General features: G+C 33.9%; 1 protein-coding gene across 4 annotated transcripts in view; it reads right to left on the bottom strand.

Annotated features, from left to right (window-relative positions):
- The window catches only part of LOC106874451 (casein kinase I), a 94541-nt gene that overhangs the window by 37946 nt on the left and 35161 nt on the right, over nt 1–21434 (bottom strand). For all 4 annotated transcript variants that reach the window (XM_014922187.2, XM_014922186.2, XM_014922189.2 and 1 more), the window contains exon 3: nt 8045–8155. In XM_014922187.2, coding sequence (XP_014777673.1) covers nt 8045–8155 — 111 coding nt within the window. The remainder of the gene's footprint in view (nt 1–8044; nt 8156–21434) is intronic.

The raw sequence follows: 21434 nt of genomic DNA, 5'->3' as shown, positions 1-21434 counted from the left end.
AAGTTCAAAACAATGTCTTTACATTTAAAATTCTGACATAAAAAAAATAAATAAATTTAATACTCCAATTCAGTTTGAGAACTTTTTACAATAAAATCAATTATCAAAGACAAAAACTATATAGTTTTTAGAATTACAAAATATATATTTAGAGCCTCTGCTAGAATCAATCACATATGTCTGTATAATTGTTTCTGATATAGGCACAAGGTCTGAAAGTTGAGGGCTGGGATTGTGGGGGAGTGAATTACATCAACACCAATATTTCACATTTTATTGACCCCGAAAGGATAAAAGACAAACTCAACCACAGCAAAATTTGAACTCAGAACAAAAAGCTGGAAGAAATGCTACTTGGCATTTCGTCCAGCATGCTAACAGCTCTGCCAGGCTGCTACCTTAGGTATGACTATATAATAAAATAATTCACAATTGTCACACAAGTAAATGATGTAATCAGAGTCAAAATTAAACAGATTTATTGCTTGGTTTTCAAACAATTTACAATTTTTGTTTTCCAAATTCTTTGTATCAAAACTACTTTAACAAATCTTTTATTACAAGGAAGTAAAACATCAATTTAATTCATATTTGATAAATAAATATTTTCATAATCTTTTACTATGTCTGGGGAAAGTGGACACACAAATTCACATAAAGAATCTTGCAAACCAAATACAAAACAAAATTTTCATAACCAATATTCAGTTCTTGTATGAGGATACAGGCAGGGCCGTGTGATTAAGAAGTTTGCTTCTCAACAATGTGGCTCCGGGGTCAGTCTCACTTTGCAGCACCTACAACAAAGTGCCCTCCACTAAAACCCCAGGCCATCCAATGCTTAATAAAGGCATTTGGTAGACAGAAACTGAAAGAAGCTGTGTGTGTGCAAAGGTTAATAAACTATGCTGCACTATGGCCACAATTAGTGACGTCACTATTTGTGGCTGAGCTGATGGTCATTGACGTTTCCTGTCTGCTAGTTCTGTGTTATCGAGTTTCTTGGGAATAAAAAACAACTCCCATAGCTTGAAAAACAGGTAAGGGTTGGCAACCAGAAAAGCATCCAGCTGTCAAAATACTGTTTTCATTACCTCCCATCTAAGGCCACGGAAAAAAACAGACATTAAGTGGAATAAATGGATGAACAAAGCTACAAAACCTTCCATTTGTAATCTGGTTAGCAATGATTAACGAGCTGTTGGTCAACAAATCAGTGATGGCCTGACAATAACATTTTTGTTTGCATTCAATAACCCACGTTTTTCATAGACTACCTCCCCCAATAATCTAATATTTGTGGGGTAGTTTATGAGGGACCATCATGTATGAAACAACATTAAGAGAGCCTTTTCTTCGTTGAACAAGTTATTAATTAATTGAACTATAAAAGTGTTTTGCCAAACCCACAAAGAAGACTATACAGCAACTCAAGCTGCTAGAATGTCTCTCAAATCACACTCTACTTTCTTGAAGACACAGTGAATAATGTAGTCCTGGTTGAATTACTTTGGAAATCTAACCGAATGGTAACAGTTGGAAAGCCTTCAATCATAGAATTGACCTGGGGCTTCACAACATCAACAGTACTTTGTGTGGACATGGTTGTTTTATTGTGAAGTTTGGTCAGAACAATAGGCAACCTTTTTTCAGAAGTGGATCACAGGAGACATGACTCCATCATCAGGCATGTTGCACTACTAAAAAAAGTGAAGATAATTTTTCATTAGGCATGCCATTCAAAAACTCCCATGGGCTGCAGTTTATTCATGAATAGAGTGACACTATCCTGAGTTTCATTAGACTCCTGTAATCATCTGCTCATCAACCTTATGTCAAATCATCATTAATAATTTTCAAGTTGATCAAGATTAGTTCCACCATTTACCCTTATTAACTTTAGTCTAGTTGGTACAAAAATCAGCTTAAATGAAATAGATAAATAAAAAGGTTTGATAATAAAAAAAAATTAACAAACAAACAAGGCTTAATTAAAAAAAAAATAGCAAAAAAATGATAAATCTTTTCCATTTTACTTTTGAATTTTGAAGGTAATAAAAATAATTTAATTTTAGACATCTAAAAAAAAAATTGACATCAAAATCCTTATTTTACATTGAATTACTTTATGACAACATTGAGAGTATTGATCTCTGACCTTGTGACCTTTCAAATAATAAATATACAGATAAAATATGGTCTATTTAAAATAAATGTTATATTGGTTCACTGTTAAAAAAGTACTGGACTTCTGAACAAGAATCCTACCAACAGACATTGTACTATGTGTGCCCTTATGGTGCATAAAACCTTTCAATTGTAAACAACTATCACACCTACTTCTAATTTCACTGGTCAGTGAGTGTTAACTACTGTTCTAAAACATCTGCTTTGTTCATTTTATAACTTTAGTCCATAAATAAACAAAATGAATCAAATGGACTCTTGACAAGAGTAAACTTACACAATATGTTGGAAGATAAAAAATTTTTTTTTAAATCAAACAAATCACTAAAATTTTTAAACAGTAATTGATAGTCAACCTTTGTTTCACCAACAGAAACAGTGCAATATCTAACTGAAATTATGTCAAAACTTTTAGTAACTTATGCATATACTGCAAACATAGCATTCAACCTGCAAGAAATAGCAGCCAGATCTCCTTCAAATCCAAATTTTTTATCAAAAGGAAAATAAAACAAGGAGAAACGGGCAATGATAAAATCTGTTGGAATCATTGCTACGTTAAACTACACAATTACATATCTAACAACCTCAATAACCCTGAACTGTGAACAAAGCCATAACTGAAGTGTATAGATTGAACAAGAGGAAGATTATCCCGGTTTCAGATGACAAATCCATTGCAGTGAAAGTGGTAGCAAGTACTGATGCTTAGCATAACAAACAAGTTTTACAGGACTGTATTTCATAGACTAGCTGACTAAACAGCTGATGACTAATGGATCAGTACAACTAGTATGTTTTATTGCAACATAAAAAAATAAAAAAATCCAGAATCAGACACACTGAAAATAATAACAGAAATTTATATTCTTATAACAAAGATCTGTTTCTAAGATTTAGAAATATCTGAAGCAGAGTGTGTCAATTGTTTAAAAATAGAATAAAATGCTTAATAGTTTATCACTGATCAGGAAGTAAAAGTACAATTATAAAAGATTTTATTATAGAAATGATGACAACATAGCTAATTACATGATAATACGAGGTCTTATCAATAAGTATCCAGACTGTTGCCATAACGAAACTGAAGCACGCAGAGTGAAACCACTTGGCACAGATTGACCTTGAACTCTGCAGTGCATGCGCATTAAGTTTTAATGTTCTAGCTCACTTCGGCTATTTACAGCAGTGCTTGGAAGGAAGGTGTGTAGCGGGTGATCATCACACTGACCATGACAGAGAAAGTTGTCATGGCAATACCTGCTCAGAGGCCTATGCAAAGTTGCAGAAAGTGTATGAACCACACACAAGTGTATGAGTGGTTCAGATGTTTCCAAGATGGCTGAAAAAAATGTCGATAATGACAAATTTTCTGGGAGACCCACAACCAGCAGAACTGAAAAACATCAGATATGCATGCAGCTGTGAGGAGAAATTGTCAAATCCCCATCCACGAGTTATCAGAGGGTGTGCAGATTAGCTACGGTTCAGTTCAGTCCATTATCTCTGGAGGCTTGGATATGAGATACATGTCTGCCAAAACTGCTTTCAGCTGACCAAAAAGACACTCAGGTTTCAGTGGCACAAGATTTCCTTGATCGTGTTGAGAACGATGAAAACTTTTTTAAAACTTGCAAAGGTCTCTGAGCAGGTATCGCCAAGCTTTTGGCAAAATTTGATGCAGATTCTCTACTCAACTTTTTGTGTCATGGTCAATGTGACAATTACATACTACACACTTTCCTTCCAAGCACTGCTAATAAACAGCAGAAGTGAGCTAAAACAGTAAAATTTAGTGCACATGCACAACAGAGTTCAAGGTCAGTCTGTGCCAAGCAGCTTCACTCTGCGTGCTTTAGCTTCGTTACTATAGCAACAGTCCAGATACTTATTGATCAGACCACATATATTGAAAAAAAAAAGAAAAGAAAAAAAGAACAAATAAAACCCTATCACCATCAGTGTTTAACAGACTGACCTTGAACTCTGTTGTGCACTAAATTTTAATGTTTTAGCTCACTTCTGCTATATGGACTTCAACTTACAAAAAATATAATTGGTACATTTAATATTAAGCAGAGAAGACAATTAAACCGTGTTGATTTTAATGTATAGATTACCATTCATCTAAAACTTTAAAATCTGAACTATTCCAAGCAACTTGGAAATAATCATTAAGCAACATTAAATATATATTAAAATGTAGTATATCTCAAGCTGTTACACTTGAACATTTCATTTATCTATTAAAAATTAAAAAAAACAACTGACATAATACTATTTCAAAACTGCTGACACAACTAGATAGGTCTAAAAAAGAAATGCAATTCAAAATAAATATGGAGTTAAAGTTCTAACAGAACATTTGATATGAAATTTCAATATTGCTAAGATATGAAACAAGATTTATACTAATATAAAGACAATAGCATCTAAAATAATCATAAAAATTCATAAACATTATAGAGAAATACTTGACTCAGGTACAGGCAGAATAGACGCAAGGTTGAAGTATTAGACAAGGTTCATTGTTCCAATATTAATTTAGCCAAAAGAAATAATAACAACAACAACAATAATAATCTTTTCTACTCTAAGCACTAGGCCTGAAATTTTGGGGGAGAGGGCCAGTTGATTAGATTGAGCCCAGTACACAACTGGTACTTAATTTATCGACCCTGAAAGGATGAAAAGCAATGACTGTAAAGTTCAGATTCTAGAACTACTAAAGACATGACCAAGGATTGAAACCTTTTACTATGGAGCAACAGATAATTTCAGCATTAATTTTGTGACATGACTTCTCTTTCACTTCACAATAGTAAAAAGGAAATCAACTGAGGTAATAATAGGCAAATTTCATAAGTATTACCAAAAATCATAATAACCAAAAATATAATTGGAGTGGTTATTTTACAGTTAGATGACCTTCCTACGACTAGCTACTTAACTATTCACATTCTGCTTAATTTAGACATTGAAATATTTCACATCTTTAAGTCACTGAAAAATGATCTCGTGCATCAAACCACATTTCTTGAGCTTTTGAGGATCCTATGGGCAATTATTCCTCTTCAGACCAGGTGTGTGTGTGTGTGTGTGCGTGCGCGTTCAAACTCATGACTTGAGTTTCATTCAGCTGCATATGAAACATATTTTTGCAAAAGCACACATACAATATACATGTTTGCTAATTGTAACTACCTCTAGTATTATCAAACAGAATAGATTCCAAAAGACAACAGGTAAATATTAACACAAATCATTAAAAGAGACCAGAGAAGAAAAACAAACAAAAAAACAATAGCTGTAACAATAAGGTTTGTTCAATCAATACAGATGAGAGTTGGCAGGATCTCAGTGCTGTATTCAATGAAAGAAATTTTAATGAAAAATACATTAGGATTTCTTGCAGACTGGTTGAAAACAATAATTGTAAATGCACCAGATACAGCAGAGTTTAATAGAGATGCGGGTAGCAAGGGAAGGCTTGAAATAAAAACTCTGGTTAACACAAATGGCTTACAAGAAGACAAAGATAAATTCTGCTAGTTAGAATGTAGCATATATATATATATATATATATATATATATATATATATATATATATATATATATATATATATATAGAGCCACTAGGATAAAAACTGACTGGGACAAAGTCCAGAGAATTGTCTCTTCCAATGGTGTTGAAAGGTTTTGCTGTAAGAAAGGCAGACAATATAAGACACCATATAACAGTGAAATATGTAAGGATGATGAACAAAGGAGACCAACAGTGGCTGGGGAAAAGAGAAAAAGATAAAATATGATCCATTGAATGTGCAAGGTTAGATACAAATAAATTAAAGCAGCTTGGTACCTGAGCAATTAGCAATGTACTTAAGCCAGCCAGCTTGGCTGGTATGTGTGTCTAACCCTTTAGCATTTAAACTAGGCTTATCTGGCCTCTCACACATACCCTACAATGTCCCTGTGAATAATGTGAAGCTAATGTGAATAAATAAGCATTACATTTGACAGAGTTATCTGAATGCTAAAGGGTTAATGTAATGAATACATACTGAATGAAAGATCTAAGTTAATGGAAAGCTGACAGACAACTGGGTCCTTCCTTTGAACCGTCCCTTCCTCATTCTCACTGCCAAACATAAGCCACAAGGCAACTTCACTAGTGCTGCTGGTGAAAAAAACAAAAGACAAAAATCCAGCAGACACAGTAAAAGTTCCCGACATCAGGAGATAGTTCACTAAAATGTCATGAAAACAACATAGACTAATGTATAACTATAGTTATAGAGCAATTATATAAAATCTAGATTATTTGAAAATCATTGAGCTTTATCTCATGATCAACCAAAAGGAATTTCACCTCTTAAACACTCAACAGGGGACCAACTCTAACGTATTAGCTCTACTTCTGTATGTTATAAAGCACTGATAAGTTTCTAAACACCAATCAAATTCTGAATTTTACATGTCATTTCATAGATATTGATAAACTAGTGATAAAAATCTTTCAGAACTAGTCATCTTAATACTGTAGCATCTTTTCCCTGCTGCTATCGCTAGCTTCACTATTGTGCTTCAGTTTGGTCCAACAATCATCAAATGTATTTTCAATAGTACTCCATTCAATAATGTGACAAACTGGCAGAAATCCTCAGAGAGCGAGAAAAAGGCTTCCCAGCTCTTTGCAATATAAGTTCAAACCTTGCAAAGTTTAACTCAGCCTTTAATCCTTTCAGGTCAATAAAGTATTGGGGTCAATGGTATTGGCTTGCCCCTTTTCCTCAAAATTAGAATCAAAAAGGACTATTGTCATCTCCTGGTATCAGGTGAGACGACAGCCTATTTCTGTGCTTCAATACCACATTACTTGGGAGACAGTTTATGTATTTACTACTTAGTACTTCGTTATACTTTAATGTCTGCATTCCACATACATCAGATTGAACTATCATTTTTTTTAATGCAATTTCTAGTGTATATCTTATAATACACACTCTACAAACTATAAAATAGATCAAATTTAATGACATGTAATAAATATGCTGGTCGCTGCTTTCCAGAAACAATACCAGCAGCCCTTAGTTACTCACAGCCAGCTGCAATCACCAGTCAGGATATTAGATCCATATTACATCTTTTAATTGGATGACAACCACAAATTAGATTTCCTGTCTATATTTTAAACATGGCCACACCCTATTATCTTAAGAAATAGGAGCACTCAGTCAGTTACGACGACGAGGGTCCCAGCTGATACGATCAACGGAACAGCCACCTTGTGAAATTAACGTGCAAGTGACTGGGCAATCCACAGACACGTGTACCCCTAACGTAGTTCTCAGGGAGACTCAGCCTGACACATAGCGTGACAAGGCCAGCCCCTTTGTAATTACAGGTACAACTCATTTTTGCCAGCTGAGTGGACTGGAGCAACGTGAAATAAAGTGTTTTGCTGAAGGACACCACGCATTGCCGGGAATTGAACTCACGACCTAACAATCATGAGCTGAATCCCCTAACCACTCAGCCACGCACCTTCACTTAAGAAATAAAGGATGCAATGGATAATGTTGTGCTAGACATACTGTATGTGAAAATCTGACAGGATGGCCATTGCTGAAACACTTTTAATTAACAGTAATGATATACCTATTTCTCTGGTGATGCTGTCTTTTGAATAATTCTAGTTTTATCTTTGGTTCTAATCACCTTAGATCTGTTCTTGGTAACCACTTTCACAATACAAGAATTATCAGCTTACTATGGAGATCAACAGTCCAAATACCAGAACGTTTGTGTGTGTGGAATATTCAACAATGTATGAAATGACAGAATTTCCTCTTACCTCCACCTTGCATCATTTTGTAGATTTTGCTTTCTATGTGTAGCTGTGGGTGTTTTGTTTTCACACATTCTAATTTGATTGCCACTTCCTCACCATTAGATATATCAGTACCTTTAAGAGAAAAAAACAAAAACAAAAATAGATTTTGGAATTACATTAAAACAATACTGAATACAAAGGGAAAAGTTTATATTTTAAGGGAAGAAGGGAGAACTAGTTTTAATTTTCAAATAGTTTGAGCAGCAGAGCAGATAAAATTTGTAAAGTAAAATAAATTTTTGTGCAATGCAGAGAAGAAATGAGTTATGACATAAAGGAGAGGAACATACTGTTACTAAAATGAGTTGTTTCATTGATATTAAACTCAAAAGGTGAAGAATCTTCTGCTTATTCTACCATGCATGGTGAAGTTTGTATACTTTAGAAGACCAGAAGCTTGATATTGTGAGTAAAGCCCTTTACCAAAGTTCCTTATTCCAATGAAAAACTTTGCTCAAAACAGTGTGATTCTTGTCTCCCCACAACAAACAAACTGATCCAAATTTATGAACTTTACAGCTTTCCTCCAGTATTTGCTCACCTCTTTATTATATGAAAATTATAACAATTAAAATTAATTAATTTCACACATATTCATCAAAAACAGAGAATCTTTTTTAAATCATTTTCACACTACAACCTGCTACATGAGAATAATCATTATCATCATTTAACATCCACTTTTCTATGTTTGCATGGGTTGGACAGAGTTTAGTAGAAGCAGATTTCTTGAGCTGGATGCCCTCCTGTCACCAACCCTCCCTTGTTTCCAAGCAAAGTCATATTTCCCCATGACCAGACATGTTTTCAAGGAATGTTGGAAATGAATGACACTGCTTGTGTGACAATGGCACACATTTACAACTATACTGAAATATCAAAACAAGGAAGCACAAACAGACAGACATACTCACAAACGTGCACATATTCATATATATACATACAACAGGCTTTTTTTCAGTTTCCTTCAACCAAATCCACTCATAAAGCTATGGTTGGCCTAGGGCTATAATAGAATACACTTGCCCAAGATGCCATGCAGAGAGACTGACCCCAGAACCATGTGGTTAGAAAGGAAACTTCTTACAAAACAGCCATGCCTACACCATAATATGTAACAATATTAAATTCCTGTGTATGCCTTAAAAATAAAATTTTGAAAACTGCAGTTCTCTTTTTTTTTTTTTACTTCTAATCAATAGAAGCATCTAGAGCATTAACATCATTAATAAAGTTCAGAGTAATTAACATTTATAAATCTTATATTTACAGTAGTTTAATCACTAACCAACACAGTGGGTCCGATTGTTTCACTTATAGTTTCATCTAAGTTAAACCCAATGCACCTTTGCCTGAACATGTTTTTTGCCAAAGCTTACTCGTTTACACGTAGTCCTTCATCAGAGGAACAACAAAGCTGCACAATACATATGGTTAAAAGAAAATCTAAATAAGTCATTAATATTCTTCGTATTCTCTTGCAACTGGTACAAAACCAATCAAAGACGGTTTTTGTAAGATTGGCTTTTGTGAGGAATTCAAATCACTTGAAAAGTATCACATTTCTAGTATCTATTATTCCATAGAAATTAGATAACCTACAAGGCAAATGTAAAAACGTCCTACTTTTCTAATGGCAACCAAGAAAGATCAACAAAATTATCTTATGCAACTATTTTCAGTGCTCTACTAAACTATCAAACCTTTTAGCTTAAGTTCTAATGATTCTTTTGAGTTGAACCTATCTAACACTGCCTCTTGTTCTTTTATACAAAAACTACCCATTTTAAAGTATTCATATCTAAACCAAAACCTTCCAATTAAAATTGTTTAAAACACCAGCTTCATAAATGAGTTTACTAAATTTCTCTAAACTCCTCTTTACTCTCTTTTACTTGCTTCAGTCATTTGACTGTGGCCATGCTGGAGCACCGCCTTTAGTCAAGCAAATCGATCCCAGAACTTATTCTTTGGAAGCCTAGTACTTATTCTATCGGTCTCTTTTGCTGAACCGCCAAGTTATGGGGACGTAAACACACCAGCATCGGTTGTCAAATGATGTTGTGGGGGACAAACACAGACACACAAACACACATATATATATACATATATACGATGGGCTTCTTTCAGTTTTACGTCTACCAAATCCACTCACAAGGTTTTTGTCGGCCCGAGACTATAGTAGAAGACACTTGCCCAAGGTGCCACGCAGTGGGAATGAACCCAGAACCATGTGGTTGGTAAGCAAGCTACTTACCACACAGCCACTCCTGCGCCTACTGATTATTTAAAATAAAAAAAAAAAAATTGTATTTCCTTACAGTCATAAATGGATTATAACTGCCCCACCAACCTCATATAAGTCTCATGATTTGGTTTCATCACATCCAAAACATTTTTTTGTTTTACCCTAGTTACTTTTGGCTTGTCAGAACTATCCTCCCAACTTATACACAACCTATCCCTCATTACAAAATACCAGTCCTCACATTTTATAGTAAGCACCATACTGCCAACAATTAACAGATTTCATAGTGAGATTCCATTAGTCGACATAAACTTCTCCCTCAACTGCTGCTACTGCTACTACTACTGACAACTGATTAACCAAAGAAAGAGTTATCAGCTTAGTATTATTCTCTGTTTACACTACTTTTAATTTAATAAATGGTTCTCTATCAGATTCCTGGAGTGCTACTTAACAGTGAAGACTAGGTCCAAAACAATCTTAATAGCAGCAGAACAAGAGAATAATAGAATACTATAACTGGGGATACTTTATGCTACAGACATAAAAAAAAAAAAAACTATTCCACTTGATACCAGAAAAAGATTACAAATAAAATACGGGATTTTAATGTCTATTTTATGAGCAACAAAAGGCATAGGGTGGCAGGTTTGAAGTGATGAAAAGATCTTGTTAACTAATCAAAAAGTAACTTGTGACCTGATTCTTTTAAGATGCCCCAATTCAAAATTATAAACTCTATGACAACAATATATACAGGGGTAATATTTCAACTATGTATGAGATTTAAGGACAGCTATTGTGTCTAATTGGATAAAACTTTCAATCAAAGCTGACTTTGGTGACCCTGTAACAGAGCCACATACTGAAGATTTTTCTGACATATTATACCACTGGTATACCAGTGGTATACTGGTATACCACATATTATATGCTGGTATACCACTGCCTTCTGGCATTCAATTTTCTCCCTAAATTACTAAGTGAACTTATCTATTTACAGTCAAGGGGACAGGGTCATACTGTGCATCAAGTGTCATCCTCACACTCCCAGCCTGTCAGGCAGACTTCCACAGTTACCATCTTAACAAATTTCACTCCCAAGACTTTTGTCTATTTACAAGCATGTGCCTGACAATTCACAGCTGAAGTAAATCAGACAGTATTTCAATTAAGAAACAATTTCTGTGATTCATACTTTAATGATTCAAAATTATAAATAATGAGCAGAAAATAAAATCAGTGTTGAAATCGTTAAACCAGACGTGACATGTAATTTTCATTGCACATATTTAACACTAAATTAATTTACAGTAAATTACATAATTAATTCAGTTTAGAACTTCTGGGTGGAAAAAATGAAGGAATGGTATGTGAATTTGAATCTTGGAATTGATAACCATCTTGAATTTCTGAAGAATCAGTTCTAAAAAGCAGAAATGTTATGTTAAGAGAGATACTTGCAGAATAGTAAATGAACTAGATGTAAGCAAGATTAAAAACTTATATTAAACTTATTATACACAGTTTTCTATTTAGTAGGGATGTGGAGTTGGTACACAAAACCTTTAACTGATTCCTCAATTCACGGTGCCATTGACCAACTGCATTTTTTTGTAATTCAAAGAATGTGTTTCTTACATTAACTGAAAGCACACAACATACAGTCAGTGTAAGCCAAATTGTTGTGGAATTTTATTTTATATTGAAGTGACAAACCAGGACTGCCATGTTATGTTGGCAAAAATCTTTACTCTAAAGTACTGTTGCTGAATATCTCTCGTTGTGAGATTTAAAAATAGTAATTTTCTAATCTCTGATGCAGTTCAAAATAAAGGATATAACAGATTTTAAAATCCTTTTGGTTAAATAGATATTTTACATACATCTATATAAATGAGCAATATTTTACCTATGTAACTTATTTTATTGTAATGAACTTATATTTATTTCTCAGGCCTCTGCTAATAACTCCATCCAATGTCTCCTCCTCTCCAGAACTATGTCCCTTCAACTCTTGTTCAAACTGAACAACCAACTAAGCCCGTCCTGTTATTCCAAACACCAAATACAGGAAGGACTGAAAATGTTATTGGTACCACGTCTCTTTGCCTTAATGAATTTAATTAATTCTAAGACTTCCTGAAGAATCTGTGGTTATTTTTTTATTGATTAGATCAATTCAATCAGATGTATTCACTTTATATAATGAGACAACATTATTGCTTTTCATGTTATGCAATACAGGGAACAGGTTTTCAATATTCAGATCAGGTTAACAATTTCATTTCTATGAATACTCAATTCATAGCAACTCAAATGCAATTCATTTAACGAAATAAATGAAGAAAATTCAATATTCTCAACACCAATTCCACAAATTCTTTCAAGTGGAATCATCAGGTGCAGTAGTGTAAGACACTTTAAACATTTGACAAAATTAACATTCTTGTATCCGATCCAGGTCAAGATTATATATAGCAGCTTTAGTTCTACTTTATTCAAACAGAACTAGTCAATTTTCTTGCATTCAAAATACAAAGGAGGGAAGATTTTTAAAAAAAGTGAACCTGGCTTACCAAATCCTGAACCTAGCTTACCAACTGTTGATAGAAAATATATACTCAAGCAGTAAGGCAAATTAATTCTTTATCAATAAAACAAAAATCTAGCAGTCTTTGTGAAATACAGTTACCATATTCTGAGGTTATAAAAAATTGTTTCTGATCTGATGAATAAACATTCATCTTGAAAACAATAAATCTGGGATACAACTGTAACCAAGTTGGTGATCAATCAAGACTTCAGAGCAGTATTTCTCATGTTAGGGGAGAATGGGGTTGAAAAGATGGGCAAATTGATTTCTTGTTAATAAAGATGGAAATGCCAAAAGTTTTCACTAAAGAGTGGGGAGCTGGTATTTGTCCTTATGAGAACCACTGCGTTAGTAGTTAAAAGAAGACACCTCAGCTCTAAATACAGTTGACAATATCATTCAATCATTATAGCTAGGAACATTTATTCAGTCATTTTAGAGAAATAAATTGGCCACAACATTTTCAAAGCGAATAAAGTCTATTATATAGATGGCATGGACTGACTAACTCCAAGATCACAAGCAAACCAAGAAAAAAAATGTTAACAATATTCAAAAAAGAGGCTTCATTAAATACAACACAATACTGATAACAAGACATTTTTGTTTTACATTTATGTCTTGTTGCTTTATAGGAAACCAAATATTTACTTCTGATGAAAGAGTTGCTACTAAAACTAGCAGCCAAATCTCACTCAAATTACATCATATCAAGTTAACCCTTCAGCATTCAGTTACTAGGTCAAATATAACATCTATTAATCCATGTTGTTTTGAATTAATCATGCATTATCTCGTAGCTTTGAGATTTTGATGTGACTATATTTTTAGAATGACATTGTGAAGTAGATAGATGTTAAGAGGCCACATCTGGTTGGTTTGAAAATAAAACAGGTAAAATATTTGGGTCAGATAATGGCTGATTCAAATGCTAAAGGGTAAAAGAAAAAAAAACAACACATTGGATAATATTGTCCTGGATTCACTGCCTACAAAATAGATGGAACGGTGAAGGATGTGGAAATTTATTTTTCATTATAGGTCTAACATGGGAACAGACCACAACACAAACATTAAAAACAAAAGCTTAGTTATTCTTTAATACTTAAGTTATCTACAGGAAAAATCCAGGATGTTTTGGGCAGATTAAAACGAGGTTTGATTTAACATATCAGATGGAAGTTAAACTTGCAATAACATATGTAACTTGGCATGCATACATAATTTACGATGATATCACTTAAAACTAATCAATAATTTTCTCTATTTTCTTTTATTATTGCAACACAAAGGTCATTGTACTTTCAGTTCTTTTAATCTTGAAAGTCTTTGCTTGTTTATGTTTTGTACATTAAAAATAGATAAAAGAAATGACAAGAAAAACAATGAAACTATTGCTTACAAACAGTATATATCAAAACTGCATAAACAATTTGTGATTATATTTATACTGAAATTGATTGGCCAGGTTTCAATTAATATTGAAATTAATCCGTAATTTGGAAGTATTTAGTCAACTAATTTCTTTCTTAGATAAAATTATGGAGTGCTTTAATTTATTAACGTAAACTTTAAGATTGATGGGTTTTGTATGTAGACCTAACCAGAGGTCAAGAACTCCACAACAGTGCATATAAAAATGTTTCAAACCAAATGGTGAATAAATCAATAAACAGGTGATGGTTAAGAGATAAACTGATGGCCAGCATGAACAAGAATAAGAAATATAAACAGAGATTATCTGAATTCAAAACTTAAACCACACCAAGTATAAATACATATGACAAAGGAGTCTATATGCAGTCGTTCAATCTTCTAGGAAATAACAGCTTAATTTCCTATAAATCACAAGCAGCCATGTTAAATAAAGACTATAGTGTAGTCCACTAAACAAAAAGGCAGGATGAGTAACTTTGGATATTCGTTTGATTAGGATTTACTTGGGACCAAACAGTTGAGCAAACTAAGGAGCCTCTACACACTGCATCAAAATTGGTGAAGAAGGAATAGAATACTCAGCAGCAAAATTGTTAACGTAACATTCAATTCACAATTTAATATTTCCATTATTGTATCATTCCATCATTTAAAGAAAAAGAAATTGTATAAAAAATTGATATATAACTATCTGCCTTACTCGGTAATTCCCGGAAAAGTAGGGCTTATCTCCTGGTCTCGTTCTCATAATTGTTTTGCTAATCCAATAGCAACAATACTAAGTATGCAGCTCATAAAACAGCCTTTTGTGCATTTACAGAGAATACTGAACTATCTTACATAGGATCTTGTTTTTAGGAAATCCCAATAAGTCATGAATACCAAAATCATGAAGTCAGTTATGTAATAACATGTAAATCAGTTAGCCGATAGTAAGAATTCAAATAAAGTAGCCCTGAAAAGGGCTTCGATGCATTCCCAGAGTATATAGAACTTAGGAGGAAATACCAATAAGGTATGTATACCAAAATCGTGAAGTATGTTATGTAATAACAGGCAAACTGGATATGAGATTATAACAATTCAAAGTAAGTAAACTCTGGAAAGTTCTTCATGCAGCACCTGTCAATTGGCTGAAGTGACATGAAAGGCATTGTCATTCATGGGATATTCGTGAATAAGTCACTAACTGAAATAAGTGGATCTTATTGTTGAGGAAAATACTACCTGCTTGTTTAAGAGTTGCTCTGGGCACAGTGCAAAAATAACCCTAACAGTTCAAATACTAGAAAATAAACATACTCAACTTGATTTATATCAAATAAAATGTAATAGTTTGAAAAAATTTTGCATAGTCGCCATGGAAACAGTACATCAATGGTAAAATTTGCAAGTAAGTTGTGGCATTGATATCTCCATAACCCATGGTAAGATTTTACTCAAATTTGTTTTAAATGAAAGATCTTAGGTAGGTCTATGAAATGTCATTAAATTTAACAACTTCTTGTAAGAAAGTTCACTTAATGTAGAATGCACATGTATTCATACATCGTAACCACTGGCAACCGATCACTCTAATGATACTGCTTCTCTAATAAATGGAGGGAGAAATGACTAGTGGGCAAAAGAGAAAAATAAAGAAAAATGAAAGGGTTATTTCCCCTTGGCTTTTAAAGGAAAATAGATGGGACTCTTTCTAGGGGCCCTGGCCTAAACTGTAATGAGCCTAGTAACAAATTGGATGTTAGTTTAACATGTATAAAAAGTTTCATGAAGATTCGCTAACAGATGTAGAAGGCAACTAGGCACAAACAAACAGATAACCAAACTATCACAGGTGGCTATGTGGTAAGAATTTTGCTTCCTAATTACATGGTTCCAGATTCAGCCCCACTGCATGGAATCTTGGGCAAGAGTCTTTTATTAAAAGCCTTGGCCAACCAAAGCCTTTAGTGGATTTGGTAGACGGAAACTGAAAGTAGCCTGTCATGTGTGTGTGTGTGTGTGTGTGTGTGTAATAAATAATAAAAGGGACCAGTAGAATAAGTATCAGGCTTTAAAGTACTGGGGTCAATTCATTCAACTAAAATTCTTTGAGGCAGTGCCCCATGGCCACAATCTGATGACAGGAACATGTAAAAGATATCATCACTTATTGAGGCACTATTCTCGTCAGATGCTCCTCCTGTTGCCAACCCTTGTTTTTTACTCTGCTGGAAATGCAAATGTATCACTATTACCCAAACAGTGTCAATGCAGACACGAGGGAAACATGCCCACACACACACATTCACATGACAAGCTTCTGTGCAGTTGTAACCAATTTCACTGACATGATATTGTTCAGTCCACAGCTTTAAAAGAAGACACTCGTCCTAAGTGCCACACAGTAAGATAGAGCTTGAAACTTAAATGGTTACAAAGTAAATTTTAGTACACAGCTATGCCCTTACCTATAAATGCTTCTTTATATCAATCTATATAAAGACAAAAACATGTTGGTGCATGTTTCTGCAAACATGACTTCCAGTACTTGATCTAAATCACATAGTAATACATTGGTCATATCAACAGAGGGAACTATCCAACTATCTACATTTTATGTACTGAATACTATTCTTTAAACTTTTGCCACAAATAAAAGCCTGGATAAGAAAAAGAAAATGGTTATCTTTGAATAAATGCAAAAAATGTTTCCTGAAGACTATATCAGTTATCAAGCAGTAAGACTGAACTAAATAACACAAATATTATACATGCCATGGCTAAGCAGAAAATGGGAGTCAACTTTTGCAAAGATGCAGAACAAGACAATTTCCAGTGGAGTTTTGAATTGAAGAATAATTATCTGCACTAATTAACAAAAAGTTCAGAAATGACCCAGAGGATGAAGATGTACTGGGATATAAAATATCCTAACTACTTACATTTCAGTGCAATGCATAGCAACATACATTTGTAAAGATAGTAGACCCTTCATCCAAAAGAGTTTCTTAAACAGTCCATTATACAAATAATGGCATAGCAATGCTGCTGTTACAAAGATGGAAGCCACTTACAAACGAAAGTGAGTGAAGGAAATAAGGGAGACCAAAATGTAGCAAGGTTCAATAAGTTCACTATTTACACCAATAAACCACCAAAAATGAACAAATGGGGTTGTGACACCATAATTGATCAAGTTGTTAAACATCAAACAAATTGAATTCACAAACCACTAGCTGCTGAGACTTGACTACCCATAATAGATAGAAAGTGCCAACAAAAGACAACAACAGAGAGGTAAACTAATAGCCCTTCAACAAAAACAAGTGTTAAGTGACAGGCTTTGATATAGAATTTACAAGAATTAAGCCTGTCAATTGTAACTCAGCTCCAGTATGTTGTAAGTCAATCTCCACCTCATCACTAGACATGTTGTTTCTTTGAAGTTACATCTAAGTTTTTTTTTACTTCCCTAACTTCCTTCTCTGGATTGTCCTGTACCTCTGGCTTCTGTCCAGATCTTCCTGACCATCAGTGTATCAGGAGTGTTACTATTTCCATGCCTACCTCATTTCCTGGTTAGTACCAAGTCTGTCTGGTTTATATATTCTTCTGAATGATGAACCCTCAAGTGCTTGACTAATTTACTGAAGTAATACAGCAAATGGTTAGATCAGTTGCATCCTAAAATTAACAGAAGCCCAGGGACCATTTCATTTCACATATAACCGTAGACACCATAAACATCAAAAAATGATATGGCGTTGCCTAATATGAACATTAAAATTACTCTTTTTGATAAAAATGTTACTAACCCACGAGGTGTTGACAAATAATACCAAACTGAACTGGGTTGATATCCTTGAGTAATTACACAAATGACTAACTATTAAAGCAGATATATGTAATTTTCCCAGAAAAAATTTAATGAACAAATAATCTACTAAAAGTATGAATTGATCCTCCAGTTTAATGTTAAACAGTTTTTTTTTTATTGATGATGATGATGAACTTGACATAAAAACAAACATTAATAACATACATGTATCATTTATCATCATTTTAATATCCACTTTTTCATGCTTGCATGGATCTTGAGGTAGAGAATTCCTGTGGTTGCATGCCCTTTCTGTCACCAACCCTCACTTGTATGACAGACACTCATTTACAACCATCATGTATAATGTCTGGGCGTGAGTAGACACATACATCCCCTCCACACACAAGCACAAATGTATGACAGGCTTCTTTCAGTTTCCATCTATCAGATCTACTTACAAGGCTTTAGCTGGCCTGGGGGTATAAAAACCATTTATCCAACGTGCTCTGCAATAGGACTGAACCAAACATTACATAGTTGAGAAGCAAGCCTCTCAACTAGTCATATCTGTATGTGCGTATATTATATATGATCATCATCATCATCGTCGTCGTTGTTTAACGTCCGCTTTCCATGCTAGCATGGGTTGGACAATTTGACTGAGGACTGGTGAAACCGGATGGCAACACCAGGTTCCAATCTGATTTGGCAGAGTTTCTACAGCTGGATGCCCTTCTTAACGCCAACCACTCAGAGTGTAGTGGGTGCTTTTACGTGTCACCCGCACGAAGGCCAGTCAGGCGGTACTGGCAACGGCCACACTCAAAATGGTGTAGTTTATGTGCCACCTGCACAAGAGCCAGTCCAGGGGCACTGGCAACGATCTCGCTCGAAAATTAATTGGCAGATGTTACTTAGTGACTCGAGGGCCAAAAGTTTCATGTATGGACCCTTAAAATGCCATTAATAAAACTCCTAGCCCTTGAGTGAGTTCTGCTAATTAGAATGTTAAGTGAGCGTGTCTCTGTTTGTTCCCAATCCACAAGACATATTCCTAACCATAGGGAAATGTTACCATGCTTACAAATAGGTGTGGGTTGGCAACAAGAAAGGGATCTGGCCATAAAAAAAAAACATCTGCTTCAAGGAATTCTGCTCGATCAATACAAGCATTGAAAGGTGGACATTAAAATGATTTTATAAAACAATAACTTTTCGTATCAGGTAAAAATTTAACAGCATTTGTGTTAAAGTTCAATTTTTACCTACATATATATATAATATTAACATATATCTTAATATATAATAGTGGGTGCATGTGTGTTCGAAATTACAGACTAGTTTTGCAAAGGGATACATCTTTACGAGGAAAATGTTGAGTAATTTTCTGAAATTTGTTCTTTTTAACTTCTGAGAGAAAAAAACTAAGAATATCAAATACCCCCAAGGTACTTCAATAGACACAGAGGGACTGAACAGGAAACCGTGTGGTTGGGAAGCAGACTTTTTACCACACAGCCATCTAGAAATATACACACACACACACATATTTCGAGAAGAGCAGGTAAAATATCGATATTAAAACCATTACAACTAATTATATAATATCGTAAATCACAGCAATGAGAGAAAAATGAGATCCATCCCTAAACTATACAAAATGAAGGACACCAGAGAGAGACAAAAGATAGAAAGGGGAGAAGGAGCCAAAGTTTAAAGGGTACGCATATATATATATATATATATATATATATATATATATATACACACACACATATCTATATTATACACGCACAAAGTTGGAAGTATTTAGACTGTTTTTTTTGTTTTTGTTTTTGCGAATTCTTATATTTTATTCCTGAGAAACGCTTCTGAGATTTTCAGTAAATAAAAGAAAAGAAAAAAAGAACGAACATTTCCATTCAAATGAAGCGATTGTCTAAAAAGTCAAGATAATTATTTTTGTATCATATTTTTTCCCGGGCACATTTTTATTTCATTCGAAACTAAGAACCAAAGATTTGTGGGTGCACATACAACACATACACACAGAGGTACAGAGTTTATGTATTTTCTCTGTGTGTGTGTGTATATATATATATATATATATATATATATATATATACACACACACTACTTGCAATATATAATATATACTCGTTACAGTGTGTATACAATACACAAACGACTTACAATGTGAAACATACACCTACACTATAATATTTAAAAAATGTTATACCCACAATCTGATATAGAATAAAGCGTGTATAAAGATATGTTGTATATACAATTAAACTAAGAAAAATATACGACAGCCTCGTCTTTTGTTTTATTTCTTTAATTTAATATTTTCAGGAAGAAGCAGAAAGTAAATTCTTCACTCCGTCCTGAGTCACAATGAAATGTTTTATATTCAACAATGCAAAAACATTAAGAGCTGCGATGAGTGTGTGAACGCAAATAATAATAATATATTTCAGCAGTAATAAATGGAAAGAGAGCCAAATGTTTTCAGCAGCGAGCAAGACGAAGAAAAAGAGAGACCAAAAGAGACGAGACGAGCCGAGACGACGACACTTCCATCCTAAAACCAAAAACTATCCGCCATGTTCTTTACACCGAACAAAAGACTTGGCGAAGTTGGTAGCGAAGCAAAGGGGGAAAAGACACCTTCCACACAAATATACCAAGTCGCATTATACATATGAAAATATATAAAGACATTTACGAAGCAAGAATTGGTGGTTGGTGGTGTTTAAAAGCCTCAGGTCAAGCCTTGCGATCAAACAAGCCAACCTTACAATCAGTATAAAGATTACGTTAAGTCAAGTCTACTTCCCCCGCCACCTTTTTTCTTTTTTTAAGATGTTAGGATGTGGTTCGAGGGAGATTTAGCTGCCGTTTCTAGGTAGCAGAATGACTACGCAGATAATTATATATATATATATATATATATATATATATATATATATATATATATATATATATATATATATATATATATATGGGAGAATATACAAATAATAACAATATAACATATATATATATATAGTTTTGCACTATGTAACACTACACTCGAAATTTTGCATTGAGTACTACTTTTATAAGTAATCCACTTTGAGTGACGAATCAGTTTCAACTAATAAATAAAATACATACACACACACACTTCATGGCCAGAATGAAATATCTGAATGTGTATACACACACACACGGACATATTTACCTTCGCCTAGCCTATATATACATACATACATACATATAT

Source organism: Octopus bimaculoides, chromosome 22 (genome assembly GCF_001194135.2).
Source record: "Octopus bimaculoides isolate UCB-OBI-ISO-001 chromosome 22, ASM119413v2, whole genome shotgun sequence".
Taxonomy (NCBI): domain Eukaryota; kingdom Metazoa; phylum Mollusca; class Cephalopoda; order Octopoda; family Octopodidae; genus Octopus; species Octopus bimaculoides.
Note: the sequence above shows the minus strand (reverse complement) of the source record. Positions and strands in the feature narration are given on the sequence as shown.